Source organism: Trichogramma pretiosum, unplaced genomic scaffold, assembly GCF_000599845.2.
Source record: "Trichogramma pretiosum strain Unisexual culture from Peru unplaced genomic scaffold, Tpre_2.0 scaffold12, whole genome shotgun sequence".
In the NCBI taxonomy this organism is placed as follows: domain Eukaryota; kingdom Metazoa; phylum Arthropoda; class Insecta; order Hymenoptera; family Trichogrammatidae; genus Trichogramma; species Trichogramma pretiosum.
The window spans coordinates 2202881-2222319 of NW_019641690.1; the positions used below are offsets into that span (position 1 = coordinate 2202881).

The 19439-nt window shown below is 43.5% G+C and overlaps 2 protein-coding genes across 3 annotated transcripts in view; both read left to right on the forward strand.

Moving 5' to 3' along the window:
• Window positions 1–19439, forward strand: part of LOC106655313 — a 190647-nt gene that overhangs the window by 128210 nt on the left and 42998 nt on the right. The window contains exon 4 of one of the 2 annotated variants that reach the window (XM_023461863.1): window positions 3544–3648. The exons of the other annotated variant lie outside the window; for it this stretch is intronic. Coding sequence (XP_023317631.1) covers window positions 3546–3648 — 103 coding nt within the window. The 5' untranslated portion in view covers window positions 3544–3545. The remainder of the gene's footprint in view (window positions 1–3543; window positions 3649–19439) is intronic. 2 annotated transcript variants of the gene reach the window in all.
• LOC111694292 lies at window positions 13189–14927 on the forward strand. The gene is made up of 2 exons (XM_023461866.1): window positions 13189–13253; window positions 13345–14927. Exon 2 carries the CDS (start codon window positions 13356–13358, stop codon window positions 14712–14714), a length of 1359 nt encoding a protein of 452 aa, XP_023317634.1. The 5' UTR covers window positions 13189–13253; window positions 13345–13355; the 3' UTR covers window positions 14715–14927.

A 19439-nucleotide genomic window follows, 5' to 3' on the forward strand; every position in this document is an offset into this window, starting at 1 on the left:
TTATGATTTACATGAAATTGTTATGATTTACATGAATTTTTTGGTGGTACATGATCGGTTACCCTGCTTTTAATGCCCTATTTGATATTGAATCTACATTAAATTGAAGGTTTTTTAAAAACCTCGTACGTGTTTCGTTTTATACTGTGAAATTGTTTTCGTGCATTATTGGAAGAACGCAGAGTTCGCGAACTTATAAAAACGGTCGAATAAACGGAAGAGGCGAGGTATACACATACCCGCGTGGCTATTTTCATGATCGAACGCAAAGAACGAAAAAAAGAGATATTGAGATAGAGAAAGCTATACGTATGAGAGAGTACAATGTACATGGATATATTTTTGTGCGTTTTACAATTTTAAATGCGCCGTTGCATTGTTTCTCGCGATCGAGAGACGTTTAATTAGTACCCCCCGCTGAGGTTGCATAGTTATTATAGAGAATAGTCAATTTTGATATCAGCCAGAACAACATAATTATCTCTTCGAGCTTGATGACTTTCAGCGTTGCGATATAGTGTGCGTTATGGACAGAAAGAAAGAGAGTCAGATTGGCGCTTGTATATTACAAGAGCTTGGCAAAGGATAATTTTCTATAATTATGATAATAGACTCTCCGCGCTGACACGTGAAAGCGGCTTTATAATGCACACGTACAATTAAAGTTATTTTTGAACGCACACGCGAAGGTCTACGTTTCAATCATAAAAAATAACACACAGCAAAAATATTTTTCACGTCGATAAGGAAAAAGCGTTCTCTCACCATTGCGATGGAGCAAAGGTCGATTTCTTTAAATATAATATGCGGAAAATGCGTCGATTTGGATAAAAATTCTCTCTCGCGCGCAAAGCAATACTTTTATTGTCTATTTTTTTATTTTTGCGAGTCCTCGATGTAACAAATCACGCTTGTCGAGTTTGCATGCATCCTGTACGCTCGTGGCTGAGTATATATAAAACGTACGACTCAAGGGCGGACAGAAAATGAGAAAAAGTAGCGATTAGCCAAGAGAGAGAAAAGAAGAAGAGAAGTTAGGGATGAAAATCGCATGTGTGTGCGTATGTCTGTGCGTATACTCCGAGCGTAGAAGGCAGTTAATTGAAGTGCCACTCGGTCGATTGCAGTTAATTATTGATGTGTAACCTCGGCGACGCACAGCAGCAGCAGCAGCAGCTATATGCGTATACACTCACACGCACTCACACATGTGCAGCGCGAGCCGATATACTGTGGAGACTGTGTGCTGGCACCATATTTAGGTATACGCATCGGCGCGCGCTGAAAATGTAGGAGCAAAGCTCGACCGAGCAAAGTTCGTTTTGGTCCTCGCTCGGCAAAAGAAATTGCTGTACGCGTCGATTGAATCTAGAGCCGTCTTTTACTCACCCTGCCTCCTGTATATGGTAATGCACTTACGCGACAGATAAGACGAGCTCGACGCGTATTTCATCTCGGCTAATTGTTGCAAAAAACGCTCGTATCGTTCGTTTAAAAGATGATTAATCATCGCTTGCGCGCGCCTCATACAAAGTAATCCGAATTCGACGTTTTCATGATCGCATCCCGCGGCAGCCGTCCATATTTCAATGCAAATCTCCGAGGCGCTCGAAAACACTTATGCTACCTCAACCTGAATGGCTCTATATATGCATGCTGCTGATACATGCGTGCATAATCCGAGTCGAACCAACAAAAGCATATAAAGTCGCGCATTAAGTCGCTGTATACAAGCCTTATACTGCGCGCATACATCTATATGCGCATGCATTGACACTGGATAATTTTCATCGCCCGACGTCTTATGCGTGTATGCGCCCGATGCATCTACCAATTAGCCATAAATTACGCGACGAGAAAATTACATTGTCACCGTTTGCGACGTCTGTAAACTGTTATATTGCCTCGCGATCGTAACTCAATTGTCTCTCTACGCCTATATATAGTAGATGTACATATTAAGTGCGTGTAAGTGTTTTTTTATTTATTAATTGTCTTTTCAACATTGTAAATATATAATGTTTCTTTCAAACTTTCGCAAGGTGGCGCGTCAGATGATTTTTGAAACTCGTAAAAATAATATACTTGTCGATACAAATGTCTAACAATATAACAAAAGGGATTCTTTTCAAAATACACACTGCCTAAAAATTCAGATGATTGAAAGCTATTTGATACAAATACGTGGCATCGATATGATGCTTTTTATCACGCATTGTGTCCAGATTGGTTCCAGTGTACTATTTTTTTTGCTTTCATCTCTAACAGTCCTGTATAAAGAAAAGAATCGACAAGTAATTCAAAAATTTTCTTTATATGCTTATCCAGAGAAATCCCTCGTCGCTTGCGGATACCAGAAGGTATCGATAAATAGACATCTAGCGGCAGGAAAGCTAAGTTACTATAGCCAATGAAATTTGTCTTGTTAGCTTTCAACATTTTTTTTGCTTGATTTTCTCTCGGGCGTACTCGCCTTTCATTACATTGCATTGCTGATATTTATATCAGTTTTGTTTGATCGTCTACGTATGTATGTATGTATGTACTCGTACCTTGCTGCGTTGCATACATGCAACATCGAAGATAATACAAACGAATTTAAAATAAACTTGGCGCATTGCTCCCTCAGAGAAAGACAGATGATTAATCGTCCGCTGATTAATTTCATCCTCTCCCCGCGGTCGAATAAACAACGTAATATCATCAAAAGCTTGCGAGGATCGAGCGTTTGAAACTTTTTTTTACCCTCCACTTTTTGTGCGGCTCGCATCTACGCGGCACTCGAGAGACTGTACATGGTAGTGCACGCGTGTGCGCGCATATAATAATCCATTTGCATTTTTGAGTGTTTATATATCGCGGGCGATATAACGAGTTGTATATAAACCAGCGCGAGATCGTGCACTCTATATACGTTTGTGCGCGCGCGAAAAGGGGGAGAACGCCAGAGTATACGAAAGAGCGAGAGATCGTATTAATGCGTGGTAACTCGGAACAAATGCTCACGCGTGCGTGTGACATTTTTTTCGCTCGAGTACACACACGGAGAGAGCGAGTCGCCCAGGCCAGGGCTGCTGGTGCTTACATACGTGTAAGTTAATACACGAGGCGCATAATACACGCACATGCACTCCAACTCGAGCGCATTGCACCGACACATGCATACGCTATTTTATCACACACACACGCACATATAGCGACAAGCGTACAACCGCAGAGCTTATTATTATAAATGGTCGCGTATGAATGACTGCGCGTATTATGTTATATGCGCGCTCTGTGCCTCTGCGCGATATGTGTCGTGTATGTATGCGCCGCGGAACGACGCGGACTCTCTTGCTCCTTCTCTTTCTCCGTACGGCATGTTTAATTGTTTTCGATTAATTCGCCGTTGGGTTATTAAAACTTAGGTACATACAGACGCATTTACATGTACACATGCACCGAGTCATTATTAGCATATATAGCTCGATTTCGTCTTTTTTTTTTGCTGCCGTTGCTGCCGCCGCACATATGACTAATTGCTTTTTCTTTCTGTTTCAGGTATGTGTTGTTGCGGTATTATGCACCCAGCGAATGTTAATCTGCAGCTTGTGATATTACACGTCTTTCTGCATCTGTTGTCGTCGTCGTCGTTGGGCTTGCTGGGTATATAATATGATTTATGGCTACATTCAATTAGAATTCCTGATAAAAATATGCGCCATTATGTAATTTTTTTTTGTTGTCTCCGCCCGAGCGAACTCCCACGGCAGGCACAATCTAACACCGTACGCGCCGAAAAATATAATCCAGTGTTTCCGATCTACATTTCTCTCCGCGCGCGCGCGTTAAACTACGCGTGTATGTATGCACGCGCATTTAATTTGAATATAATTATACCTGCGCGGCGCGTGAGCTGCGAAATACACCGTATATGTAAACGTGCACACGGCCAAGGCATCTGTGCACTTAATCATCTCTCGCACTTGGCGCGACAAAAAATAAAAGATAAATAAAAACAACGAAAATCTCGCTTCCTTCCTGGCACATACGAACACATCAGCTCATGAATAATACTTAATAGCGAGCGAGAGCTATATACTCGTCGAGACAATGCAGTTTATATATCGCGCGCCCAGCGCAGTGCCCAGGCACCAGACACTCTCAGAGAGACAGCGTATAACGTTTTAAAAGACCTCGGCACGTAAGTTTTTATGCACATATATAGCACGCACGGGGCAATAATTCACCGATTGCTCGACAATGCGTGGGTGCAGTGAGTGTGTAGTGTCGTCGTGGCAGAGGCTCCAGACAGAGCGCTACGTTAAGTTCAAAACGTTCGACGCGCGGGAAATTCAGGCGTGCGACAAATTGCGCTACTTATAAGTAACATTGGCGAGAAAACAATGCGCAAAAAATCATCTCTACCTCATTCTCTTTCTCTCTCGTTTCGGCTTTATCGAGGTCTTTTATTAGCCGATATTACACACGCGGCTGAATTTAAAATAGCCCCCCGCGTATACACTCGTTACATGCATGCATGTGCATTATACTCTACATATATTGTATAAATACGCGATGAATTCCGGAACATATGCCGCGCGCCGCGCGTAATTGAAACTTGTACGTAAATCATGTTTTACGACGGAGCCTTCGATTGGACGTTATATCGGCCGTGAATATACGCGTATAGGTTCGAAGTCTGCGCGCTGGAATATATAAACACACTGCAGCCGCAGGAAAATTATTATCGCAGACGCGACCCGAGCCGAGAAAGGGAGGACGAGAAAGTCGCGAGCAAAACCTTAAAAAGGCCCCTTTATTTTAGCGTACATATACAGCAAAAGAGTATCCGCAGCGAATCTCGCATAAGGCGTTCATTGCTTTTTAATCAGGGTAGCTCGAGCTGCGCGCAACGATGTCACATTGAATTATACATCGGCTGGAAAGGATGCCTCTTCTTCTCTCTCGCACGCGCGCGCGTATCATCATATAATAAACATTGGATCCATTATGGAGTATCCATTAAGACGATATTAAATTGCCGACGTTCTTATCTTTATTTCTTGCGACCGCCCCCTTCGCCTCGCGCCGCGTGGCTATACTTGTCAATTCACTCGCTCGCGCGCGCATTTACGTATGCCTCGTAAAAAATCTTCGTTCTCCGAAATTTACACGCATTTTCGCGGGCCGAGTTTACATTTTTTTTTTTTAATCTCGTTTATATGTAAACATAAACAAGCGCCAAAACTGTATTTTCGATTTGCGAAATTTCTACGCACGCACGTATACGTTGCCAGGAAAAAAGCGCGTCAGCTCACGCCACCGGTAATGGTCGTGAAATTTATGCATCGGTCGCGAGCCTGGCAACGTATATACTTTTTCGTGTATAAATTCTCTTGTCCCCCTTTTTTTCCCCTACATAATCTCCTTCGAAGCTGAGGTTATTGCCGTTCGCAGTGTAGTGCGTAGGTGGGTTGCTGCTAGCTCGTACACTGTACATACTACTCTCTCACTCTACATATATAACGTATTGCAGTACGTTGAGCGTCGACTATATGTACGGTACTACTGCTGCGCTATGCCGCGCGTGCGATGTTTCATACTTTCGAGGGTCTCTTCAAGTTCGCTTCTCTCTCACTCTCCCTTTTTTTTGTGCTCTCTCTTCATCTTTTTCAACTCTCGCGTACTCACTCGCATATACACTTGTACTGCACCCCGTGTGTGTGCGCGCGCGCGCGAGCTCGCGCTTTTTTCCATATTTTGCACTCGGCGCGTTCTTTTGAAGTGTTTTACACTGCGTGTACGCAGTTCACCTACAGTCACGTGTGTGCTTATATTATGGAGTTTTTTGACTTTGACTTTGTCGACTGCTGCTGCTGCTGCTGCAGCCTAATATACCACCGATTCATATACACGTTAAAGTCTTTGCTACTTTTTTCGGTAAAATTAAAGAATTTTCACATCTTGAACGTACATACGAACAAGGAATGAAATATTTTTTAGCCCCTTTGAGCTGACTGCCACTATCGGGACACATTCGTTTAGGTCTCTATTCAGTCCCATACCCATACATTCGTCTCTCTCTCTCTCTCTCTCGACAAATTCGGGGACGAAAACGACGTCGTCCATATACGACGATATATACGACGATCCTCCAAGACGACACACTCGAGATAAACTCCTAAATCGTTAGCTCAAGAGGCTCTCTCTATTTCTCGTTGTTGGATGGTCGTCGCGAGGCGAGGCCACCACTGGTCGCTGCTGCCACTTGGTGTTACGCCCTTTTCCAACCAGCCATAGCGTATACTCGAATTAACGGGGGATTCATCGGGAATCACGGAGAGCAAAATCCCCAAAGCCCGAAGGCTCGCACCAGCACCACCAGCAGCAGCAGCGCAGATGGGCTACCGTTGCTGCACGCAGCGCCGCTGTTTCTCTGCGCTAAAGGCCAGCAGCTGTTCCCGTGGATGTTTTCAATTCCGATGCGCGTCTGCAGTACATAAGGCAGCGCTTTACTCAAGTAAAAAAAAAAAAAAAAAAAAGGAAAAAACGTAGAGAAGAAAATGCGCGGGTGGATATAATTGGATGTTGCACAGCAACAGTGCCTCGAGCTACACTGGAGCCTATACAGCAGCAGCAGCAGCAGCGCGCGTGAATTCTATTTTATATATTACGTATATTCTTCCTTTTTTTACCCTCGCAATTGATGATATATATTTGCTTTCTTTCTTGCTCTCTTTGGTCCTTTTTTCCGTTGGACACACAGGACGATGCTGCGCAGTGCGTTTGACATGTCGATACATTTCTTTTCTCGTGCTGTATAACGTTGTACACAGTACGCACACACGCGCGCGCGCGCGCGCGTTTGTACTTTTTTATCGCGATGAAATATCATATCACTGATTGAAGGATACACACGCATCGAACGGGGGAAAAAGGGAAAAAGTAAACGGAATTGCGTCTTTCATATGAAAACACGCGCATCTTGCTTTCGCTGGCTTAATCAGGGCAAAGGACAAATTTAATTATAAAATAAAAAATACCGCGACCGGCATAGTCGCATAAGGCGAAGAGCGAGACAGAAAGAGAGAGAATATAATCAACGTGTTGCGCGCGGCACGACTCTGCTAGCGCTTATACATGCGTTTTACTGTTGGACGCTTCTGGATACAAATGAAAATGGAATAAGAAAAGCGGACCTGCATGCATACGCACGTGAAAGGGAGAAAGAGAGGCACGCACACAAAACACACTCGTATTTCTTTATTTTCTGCTACCTTTTTTTTATTTTTATAATTTCATTTTTATTTTTAAGGGCCCTCGAGCGTTTGGCCTGACACAGGCCGCCGGCAGCTATGAGCGGTCGACTTTAATTAAAACACGCCGTGTGTTATATTTTCATTGCAATTTTCGAAGCTTTCGGATCGCGTGTATGTGGCATGTATAATAACACATTTGACCCGTATCGTGCAACGAACAAACAAACAAACATCCGACCGTGTAATGAAATCAATTAATATCTCTCTCGATATAAACTCGCTGCTGTTGAACTTTTGGCGCGCGAAGCGGAGAAAGTTAATTTATCAAGACATCGTAAAACGTACACTACCAGAATTGTTGCGAGCAAAAGAGAGACAAATTTCGGTTATTGAATGGCTGTCTATATTATATACGTACATACGCTAATGTGACATGCCGATGTTCGCAGCTACCATATAATGGGCGGAAAACAAACGCGCGCACACAATCGATTGCCCGAAACGTTTAGCGTACTCGGCCACGTCCATGCACGATCAATCACACCCAAGTTTGCACGCGAGACAGAGAGAGAGAGAACGACTTCCGCATGCCGATATAATGGCGATTTTGATGCGTCACCCAGAGCGAATCACAAAATGCTCGAGCTCTCCTTTTCTCCCTTGCGTATGTGTGCGCGTGTGTGTGTATATTTAATGTTAGTCGCTGTAACAACACCGGTGAGAAAAAGTATAAAATGCGAATCTTCGGGCTTACGTGCGCACGATACAACAACGAAATGACTGAGCGCAAAATCTCGAAATGCATCACAGCGGGCAGTAGCAACTAACGCACCCAGAAGAGCGAGAGAAAAGAATTCACAACGATCCGAGCTTGCGACGATGTGTGTGCGTATGTATGTGTGCACAAATGAAGAAATAATCTCGGCCTTCCGCGTGAAACATTTAGAGGATTGAGCAGTCAAAATTTGATTTCGTGCGTATGCACGCACACACACTCACGGGCCCGGCCGGGAATGCGTGTGCGTGCGTTTGTATCACGGTGTAGCATGATTTTTGCGTTTTTTCGTTGACTAAGTATCATTGCTCAGGCCGCAGCGGGAGGCCAGACAGTAGAAATTCGATATGTTTTGTGTGTGCTCGCTCGCGCACCTATATGCGCGTGTGTGTACACAGCGACGGACGTTCTCCGTGTGCGCAGAATAAATGGATGATTATTGAACCAGTATAAAGTTTCATCGCGGCAGCCGATGCAGCTGCAGCACATGTTGTGTGAAAAATGCCCGTTGGTTTGATTATGAAAATAATCGTGCGATTTAGCGTTTTTTACGACCCAAATAATAATATAATCGATAGGTCAATGGAATCGTTTCCGTTCGAAAAAGTCAAACGAATCATATTTACGCGAGCTCTTTTGATGCATTATAAAAGTGACGCTTTGATTTCGAGAAAATAAACGAATTAATATAATGAAGCACTCGATTTTTTTTACTCGAGCATCGAGCTTTTTACTTTTACGGCCGATTGGCGACCAATCAATCGGGGAAAAGTCTGCTCCGGAATACCGACGCGGGGCGAGCATATTGCTCGCGCGTACAAGACCGAGAGAGCACGACACGACCGCCGCACTGCCGCATACGCGTCATTCATCGCGAACAATCCTAATATTTCATTCGACAAATACAAAAGTTATCCAATATCTGGCGCTGCATTCAAATTCGTTGCTCGTTTCTGCTGCTGCTGCTACGCGGCTTTACACAATTGCCCCGGCGGCGGTGGCGGGGCTCTCGAGAAAAGAATGAACGACCAGACAACTGCAGGCAATAGTTCGCTTTTTCGAAACACGCGTGCAGTTGCGGCAACGAGATGGAGAGAGAGAGAGAGAGGAAAAAAAAGGGATGGAGAACAAGAAACAAAACGGACACTCGCATATTTTCCGCGAACAAGACCAGGCGCCAAAAACAGAACACACCATGCGCCCGCGCGCACACACATCGTGACAGAGAGAAAGAATATGAGAGAAAAAGGGAGGGAGAGATAGGAAAAAAAGGATGGACACTGGCAAACCCGATGAAATTGAGCGTGTCAAACGGATATAGGGAGGATCCGTACTCTCAATTTCCGTGAGTATAAGCGTTGAATACATATAGAGAGAGAACTGCATACACACATACAAAGAGACCGAGAGAGAGAAAAGAGAGTCGGGAGAGGAGAGAGGAGTGGAAAAAAAGAGAGTGGCGTTAATGAAACTTTTTTAATCGCCGTAGGCCACTTTTTCTCTCTCGCTCTGCAGCTCACTCTTTTCTCTCTCTCTATGGCAAAAAGAGCTTACACCGCACACTGTGTGTGGCTCTCCGCTGAGCTGCAGCTGCGAGAGTCGAGTTTTTGGTGCTTGCCTAAGCGCGAGAATGAGAAATATAAGGCGAAGATAAAGAACAGTTCGGCTTGATGATGATACTGAGCACCGTTGCATTTTCAGCTCTTATAACCGCGCGCGCGCGCTCGGAAATTATATTTATACTGATTACGCCTCGACTCTCGAGCTAAGCTGAAAAAATCGACCTTCCGAGGAGCGAGAAAATAATTTGAAGTTCCTCATAAATATTTCCATTCATAGTTCATCCGTTGGATGATTTTCTTTTCTCTACACACGCATGTCGCGGAACATTATCGTTTTCTTCTCTCGTTTCTCTGTGCGCTCCCGCTCTAGCTCATCTGTGCTCCGCGCTTGCATTATCATTTTTTTTCTCTTTCTTTCATTTTTCATTCCTCGGCAGCATCGTTTTTGTCGTCGAGACGTAGCGATAAAAGCTCTCCTCTCCTGCAGCTGGAAAATAATTAACTGGATGCCAGTGAAAATTTTAAGGGCGTTTGTTTTACTTAAGGTCGTGTCTCTACGCTCGTCGTCGTAGTCTAGCTAGCTTCTCGACGTTCGTACTTTTTTTTTTGCTCCGCTTCAAGTACACGCGCTTACTTCTCTTGAAAATCAGCGTTAATTACTTAGGCGTTGTATTTAAATTTCTACCCGAGACACGGTCACGATGATGATGATGATGAATCATCAAAGCGAGGGCAAGAAATAGAGGAGCTACTCGCGTGCAGCAGGAGTTTTTTTTACTCTGTGTGTTCATTTGTAATTGTTAAGGAGCCACTTTTGATATTGAAGTGAAACTTCTTTCCAGTCTCGCTTGGTATGGTCACAAAAAAGTTACATGGAAATCGCCCTGTAATGACCTACGGTTAAGAAAAATAAGAAAGAAGTTGAATGCAACTTTGAAAACAATACCTGGATGAAAATTTCAGATAGAGTGGAGTATGTATTTTAATCTTTCTTCCGAACTATTTCATATTCATTTCTCACTGAAAAATTGTTTTAAAAATTGTTTACAAATTGTCTTACAAATAAAATTATTTTCACGAGTCACTAACATCTGCGTCCGTGTTTTGAATCGCCTTCTTTTTATCTCGACATCTTTTCCGAATCCACCCTCTGATCCTTGCGCGCGTTACGAAAACTTGAATAATTCACGGTCAACCACTGAAATAAATACGAGAGAAAATTTGATAAACAGCCGAGTGCTTTTTTTCCTCGTCTCGTGCATTTTTCAAGCGCTCCCACCTCGGCGCGCAAGAAAAAAGTCTATTTGTCGCGCAAAGCTTGCGTAAAAAACCCCCGAAAGCTCTCCTCGTATACAGCATCTCGTATTAAATGTATACGTTTATATATAGCAAATGCTCGTCGTCGTCGTCCTCGGCGATGGCGGTGCGCAGGTGCTCAGGGACTAAGTCTAATAGTGACATCAATGGTACAACCCGAGTATTAGGCTTTAGGCCAGTGCAGAGCGCGTCTCGGTCCGCCGTGCCTTAATTGACTGCGCGTCGCCTCGTTCGCTTCTTTTTCTCTCTCTCCGTCTCTTTCTCGCAGAAGCTCGTATACAGCACATTAAAGAGCTTATGGAAATTCGATTGTAAGCTTCTGTCCGGCGCGCTGGCTGGAAACTCCTCGACGATGGTTTTAAGAAGCTGAGCAGCGATTTATGTACGCGGTTAAAGGTGTGTGCGACATAGCAGCCGCAGTAACTCGAATGGGAATATTTGCAGTTGATTGGCTTTACAGCGCCTCGGCTTGTGCCCCGCCACACCGAAGTTTATCCTGCGCGACGTAAGTTATTTCTCTGCGCCTATACTTATACATACGCACAGTCGCTGTTACACATGTGTATACATTTACATCGGCACGACTTATCGTCCCCTTCTCAAGATATGGTTCTGCAAATGTATTGGGAATTCAATCTTGTTTAGAAATATGTTTTAATTATTCTACAATATCTAATTGAAAAACGAATTTTAGAGCCTATCATGAAGCTTCTTCTGTAACAAATCAAAAATGAAAATTCAAGCATCAACTTTTTTATTCTACAGAATATAATGCACATTTAAAGCTACATTCTGGCCTTGAAAACCCGTGGCCAATAGATTGGCATAGAGTTTTATTATAAAAGTGTGACTACTGCTCTTTTCCTGTATAAATGATGATACAATTAGGCATTGTCCTAACTTCCGCGTTGTTCTAATTCACGGGGTTTTGAAAATATTCCAAACAATTTATTCATCGATCCCGAAAAAATACGACAATTGCGAAAAATAAATAAAATTTCGATTACTATCAGGATTGAAGTAGTTTTTTGGAATACTTGCGCATTGGTTAGGCAAGAGGAACGATCAAAATTTAATTTAAGGCTGAAACGTTGGAGAAAAAGGAATTTTAAAGTTACACGCAGATAATGAAATATCGTTATTATTATAAGTATTGAAAATCATAACTTGAGTGGGATACAGTCGACGTTGATCGTTAAGTTACATTAACCCATTAACGCGCAAAAGTGCAATTTTGTGCATGAATTTTCCGTTGTAAAAAAATTATAGATAAAGTCAAAATATTTTCTTGAAAATCCATACCCAGGGGTTTTTGGGTATGCTCTTTCAGTATCCGGGGTTATTTTTGCGATAAATAAACATTATCATCGTTTATTTTGCCATTGAAAACAAAAAGCATGATTTTTTGACTCAAAATTTTTTTTCAAAGTCGATTTTCTACCTTGCCTTGCCTTCGGAGGGTTCCCATAACACCAGAAATCGTGCACTTTTTCTCTGAACCTTCAAAAAATGCGCTGCCGCGATTTTTATCTTGCCCCTATATTTCTAAAATGGCGAATTTATACCGAGCAGCGATATGAAAATTGCCTTATTTTTTATTTGTAAATTATTGACTTTATAAAAGAAAGTCATACAATGAAAAGTGTTCAAATTTGTTCAAAGAATACATGTGAATTTTTTTTAGAATTTTTTAATAATTTTTTCAGAATTTTTCAGATTTTTTTTGGAACATTTTGGATTTTTTCGACAGGCCGGGAAATGGTCGTATTTTGCAAAATTTTCAAAGTGATCTGAAAAATTCTGAAAAAATTCACACGTATTCTCTAAACGATTTCAAATAAGTTTTTACACTTCAAATTGTATTTTTGAGTTCATATTTAGCGCATGTAAAATAGGTTCTGAGTAAAAAATGAGTGAATTTTTATACCGCTGATCAGTATAAATTCGCCATTTTAAAATATAGGGGCAAGATAAAAATCGCAGCAGCGCATTTTCCGAAGGTTCAGAGAAAAAGTGCACGATTTCTGGTGTTATGGGAATCCTCCGAAGGCAAGGCAAGGTAGAAAATCGACTTTGAAAAAAAATTTTGAGTCAAAAAATCACGTTTTTTGTTTTTAATGACAAAATAAACGATGATAATGTTTATTTATCGCAAAAATAACACCGGATACTGAAAGAACATACCCAAAAACCCCTGGGTATGGATTTTCAAGAAAATATTTTGACTTTATCTATAATTTTTTTACAACGGAAAATTCATGCACAAAATTGCACTTTTGCGCGTTAATGGATTAATTTACCTACGATCAGTCGACTGCTTACGTCGCTATTGACAGTACACGTACGTAAACAAAGGTAAGCGTAGTACCCGATTTCAATAATTCACAAACGGAACGTGTTTGCTCGATATCCTGAAATTTTCCTCTCGTTTTTTGTTATATTTTAGTTTTTCAGATAATGTCGCGTGTGTCGAAAATCCTTTTATTACTCCTGGTAACGACGTTCAGCCTCAACGTCTCAACGGAAAATGAAGAGGGCCACTGTCGGTTCTGTTCCTGCGAGGGCCCGAACGCGAACATAGCCTTCGACCAGCATTCTTACGATAAAGAAAGTTTCGTGAAGGTCGTATGCTCGACACATTTTCCCCACGAGGGCTTAACACTGTGTGAAGCGACCAACGCCAAGTTGGAGCCTACGACGGGCCATGGCTGGATGAATATAACATCCGAAAAGAAATGTCCTCTGTTGGTGGAAACGGGTCGCAAACCCCTCAAGCCCGACGCCATGAAGTTGCTGCGCTTCGGCGAAGACAAGGCAATTCTGAGCTGGCAGATACAGCCGGAGCACGAGAGCAGCAATATCACCGGCTCGTGGCTATTGAGTGTACTGCACTTTGAGGACTGCAGGCAATACAGGCCAGATTCGGTCCGTACAAGGAATTACACACCCGCGAGCATCGTTGTGTACGACCACACATTTGATGTGGTGGTCTCCAGCTTGGAGCCGGACAGTCCGTGCGCGATACCGGCCTCGGGTTTGAACGTGCCGAGATGCAGGTTTTCCTTCAACGACCAAGCCGTACCCACGTCGACCGAGCCCAGCTTCTGGTTCCACCAGATCGCCCAGGATGACGACATGATACTGGCCCCTGTGGAGCCGTGGTCACCGCGCAGCGGCCACCTACTGATCGACACCTTCGTGCCCAACGACGGAACGAATCAATCGCGCGCGCGGGCCTCCATCGTCCAACCGGACGGCACTGTACTATCTTTACGCGTTTACACGATGACGGGTTACTACCAGAAGGATGATCCTCACGATAACGTGGCATACTCGACGGCCAACGGCTTGATCGGCATCTGTACCTGGAGCAATGACTACGAGTTCATCTGCAGCCAGTTCGATCGTCAAGGCCGTCCGACCTTACAAGTGACGCTCAACTTCAAGCGATGGCCGACGCAAGAGTTCGCCGTGACTAACGTGGACAGCGAGCTTGGTACTGGCATGCTGTTGCTAAGATTGCAGTGCGTCGGTAGGCGGTACGACTGCTTCTTTCGAGAAGAGGCACGCACTGCCATACAGAAGATCGAAAAAGACGGCAGCGTCAAGGATCTGATCTACCATGCCATGTGGGGTTACAGGTGTGCCAGGTCAATTTATCGGTCCGGGGCTCAGTTGTGGGAGCATTCCCCGCGGGGTAAAATTTGCTTCACCCAGGTCTGCTTCAAGAATCCAAAGAAGAACGGGTACTATACGGGCGAATTTTACGTCGTACCGACCTGCTGGGATATCCAGAATCCATCAGCCTTAGACTGAGAGGCGCTCGTACACTTCGACTGTAAACATTCGGCAGATTTTTCGGCCGACGACGATGATAATTTTATTTGAATATTATACACGTGTACACACTAGTTGTTCGATTGAATTTGTTTTCGTCCCATTTCATATACAATTTCACACTAATGATTATCATATACGTATACACACTTGACATTACTTCAATATGAATGAATAAATACAGATTTTTGAAATTCAAACGTTCTGCTTATAGCTGTTATAAATAATTCCCAAATTCGTGTGCCTACTAAACGACAAATTACGATTGATATATACCTTACTTTCGCACTCGAGAAAACTAATCATTTCGTAATATTAAGTACCATTGCTTTCACTATCAGACCTGCGACGTAGTAAACAACGTATAGATAATACACACAAAATTTGCAAGGTAGAAACGTGCGCTGCCTTGGTTTTTTTCACGTTTAACAAAATTACGTGCGTGTGTGAAATTATTGTTTATTTTGTTTCGTCGGAGCAGATCTTTTTTTTTAGCATACGCGCTCGGCAATACTCGACGCTCAAACTCGTCATTCAAACGTCAATGAGAGCTCGCATACCGCAGAACCGCTAAGTAAATACATGGCACACGCAGCAGACGGACGAGTTTTATTTCTTTCTCAAAGACCGTTTATACTCGCACGTATTTTGCATGTTTTCGTTGTTAAACTACCCCGATATTATGCACGCGTGAGAAAAAAAGGAGCGGGGAGGAGGCGAGAATATTACATTTAAGTCGCCCAAAAAGTAGCGGCGAGAGCGAGAAAAAAAGCGCCACATAGTTCAGAAGAGTGTCCGCATAAACAGATAAAGCAAAAATATCCCTCGACTTTGCCCTTTTTTTACGCGATGCATGTGTACACTATATACCGTAGTTCGTTCGTTCTTGCTTTTTACTCGGAGCTCGAGCTGAGCTGCTATATACCATTACTGCAGGCGCGCGCGAGCGGCCACATACGGATTTTGTATTTATATGCAAATGCAGTGGAACGAGAGAAAAGCGGGCCGCGCCCGAGCATTTTCGATCGTGCGTATAAATATTGCGCGCAAAAATAGAGCAATGAGCGAGGTACACGTACGCAACAATATAATACACGCGTATACATAGCGGCTGCTCTCGCTGAGTAGTGTATGGGTTCGCGTGGGGGGAGACTTCGCAAAAAATGAGCTGCAACCCGGCCGTGGAAGCTCGCGCGCACACGCGTATACACGGGGAGATGCGCTGGAAATTCTTGATATACGGTTTGAATTAAAAATTCCATATCAGATTAACGTTGCTGTTGTTGCGCTCGCGCGAATATATCAGTACATAGTGCATATAGTGTACGTAATGCGCAAAAATTCACTAAAGCATTTTGATAATTTCCCGTTTACGCGAACGCGCGCGCGAATGAGAGAGCGAGAGAGAGAGATTGCCTGCGTGCTGAAATTATAAACAGTGCGGCGCTTCAACTGCTGCTGCTGCTAGTATAGGATACCTTATACTGCATCCGCGTCAGCGCAACTCGTAGTGGTATACACTACTCTCGGTCATAATACACCGACATTAAAATAAATATTGGGTTTAGTTGCAGACGCAACACACAGCGCATACTGCACAGCTCAACCAACCGACGCGCCGACGCCGCTGCCGCTGCTGTTTCGCGTATTAGTCCGCGCGTATTTTCGTAGAATATAGCCGCGCGTATAGTATATGCACGGGGAGGCGGGCAATTCTCGCAGGTACGCACATTTACAGCAGCGACATCACACACACACACATAAGAGTCTGGCGCAGAGTGAGAGAGCAGACGTATGTTTAAGTTGAATTATGCAAACGACACGTATAACGCGAAGATACTATAAACGCGAGACGAGCGTATCAACGTTTTACACCTGAAGATTATTATCTCGAGTCGTTTGAGTTAAAAAAAAAAATAAAAAATAAAATTAAAAAAAATTGTAATGACTCGCTTCCAGCATTTAAGCGTCGCGAGATCTATAATATGCGAGAGCTTATGCATGTGACGAGGGATCATCGCGCCACAATCGACTACGCTTGTTAGCTGACGCAGTGTACGACAGAATCCGAAGCCGGAGCAGCGGTAGCAGTAGCAGTGCAGCAGCGATCCAGGCGATTTTCGCGTACCTTGAGATCGAGCGAGCAATGCATGGCGTTTCACATATGTAACCTCTGCAGCTGCACAGTAGCTAGTAGTAGATGTTATGCGCTTATATACATGTACCATCCAAGCGTCTGCGTAATCCAGAACGCGTTTCTGCCTCTCCTTGTAAGTTAGAGACCTACGGCTCCGTGGAATCCTGATTAAATCGACTTAGGCTTGCAGCGCGCTGCGCAACGTGTCGGTTCTCCATAAATACATGTATGCGTCTGTGTGTGTGTGTGCGTGTACGTCTGTATGCTATATGGCTGCGTGTGTGGTTAGACGCATGTATATACACATAGAAGCGAAACCTTCTGGTCTAGGCTTTGTTATCAGTCGTGTATTGCCAATCAAGCCAGCGTAATCCTCTGCAGCTCGACTCCACTACTACGACTACTGCCTAGTACAGTAGTAGTTCGCTTGGTGAATCGCTAGCGCTTCGTTCCCCGCCTTGTGTGTATCTATACATTATACACGTTGTGTATTATATATATCTGAGGGTTTGTGTGTGTGTGTGTGGGGGTATATATACCACAGCTCACTTCTACGGTACGTGCTTTAACATGGTTACAACGGATCTGCTGTCGATGCCTTTTTTCCGTTTTGAGGTATATACACAGGCACAGCAGTTAACAGCAGCAGCAGCAGAAGCAATAGAGACAGAGAGAAAAGAGCCCAGACGAATTTGTGTGCGCGTGTATGTGTGTGTGCACCTTTTTACCTCTCTTTCACTCTGTTGTTCTCTCGTAGTTGTTATACACCGCAGGAAATTGCGTTTTCTTCTTTCTCGATGCTTTACTTACTCTCTCTATATAGTAGCCGCATCCGGTCGCGTCTATGTATTTATAATAGGGAAAATGCATCAAGTACGTAATAGCCTTTTCTGTACATAATATAAAGGTTATCGTGATGAGTAAGCGCCCTCCCCCTCGAGTTTGTATGTATTAAACATAAAATACGTAAAATAGTTGGCAAAATTGTTACGCTGCTACAATTTATTTGTGATTCGTTTACTTTTTGTTGCTCGCTCTCTCTCTCTCTTCGCATAGCCACATGAATTTCATTAATTTCAAATTTGTTCGAGAAAAGATTCGTAATAAGCCATGGAAATTAAAAAATAAAAAGGACGGAGAGGAAGATTCTTTCCCAATCACGCAACAAAAGCTCTCTCTCTCTCTCTCGCCTACAAGCTGTCATCAAATCCCATAAAACTTCAATTTAAATATTAAAATAAAAATAATAATAAAAAAAGAGCTGGTGGCATCTCGCGCGTTGTTTTGCACGTAACGAATCCGACTGCCGAAGATATAAATGGGATTACGCGCGCGCGCGCTTGCTGTACTCCACGCGCCGCTCTGCACCCAAAGAACATAATACTCTCCATAAGCTCGGAAGCGAGAAAAAAATCGGCTTTCCATTAGAAAAAAGTTTAAAAAAAAAGAGGGACTAAAATATTTCAATATCGAAAAATTCTCCTCGCTGCTGAGCGCTGCGAGCTTGCGTACAGCAGCAGCGCTCGATCGTCGGCGTGAGCTTGAACCATTTGCTCGCTCGCTCGACTCGAGCAGAGCTTGTAAATATATACACATACTCGCGCGCGAACGTACAACGTTGTATGCCGCTTGTGCACGGGTAAAAGCTCGAAGCTTGCAGCAGCAGCAGCAGTGTGCGGTGGTGGCTGCAGAGCTGCGTAAAAGCAGCTTACGACTTTAAGCTCGTCTTGATTGAACTATTTACGTCGACGCTTGCAAGGAAGACACGCTATATATACGCAAGCACATACACACGTAAACCCATGCTACCTAATCCGGCCTCGCTTTTCTTCTTCTTCTTCTTCTTCTTCTTGCTTGCCGCACAGCAGCAGCAGCAGCAGCTCGAGAAAGGGAAATCGAGCGCGCGCGCACGTATACAACGTACGTATGTTGTGTAGTACTAGCTACTACTCTCAGCTGCTCTGCAGAAAAGTACAGAGTATGTGTTTTCGCTGTGGTTAAGTCTTTGAGAGATTTGCCCTTAGGCTTTGTACCAACGACGAACAGCGAGTGTATACAACGGCAGCGAGATCGAGAGAGAGAGAGAAAAGGAGAGCCGCCACCTTTTCTTACCTTTTTTTTTCTTACTCCTCTCTGCGCATATATCGAGTGGAATACGTTTGATATGTACAATGTTTGTGTCGCATATAAAATGTGTGTATGTGTAGACTGTGGTGCTTACGCGTTACGTATGGGGAGCAGTGCTCCTCCTTTGATGGCTGTGTCGTGGATTATGACTTTTTGCCTTCGCGCTCTTCTCCTGTATGAGCAACGCGCGGCGCACATTACAGCTAAGAGCTTTTTTTCTTTTACGGGTGTGTGTGTATGTTTGCAAAAAATATGCGCATGGATTTGTCGAAAGTTAGTAATTCGCGATTCGAAGAATTCACGAACGAGCAGCGCATCGAGCTCGAAGCTTTTTTTGCACCAATAAAATTTCGATTTAGAAGTCCGTTATTTAGAAATCGTTGTAAAATACCACGTGGTATAAATATCGGAGAGACGCTATCGCGTTCCATTGAATTCAA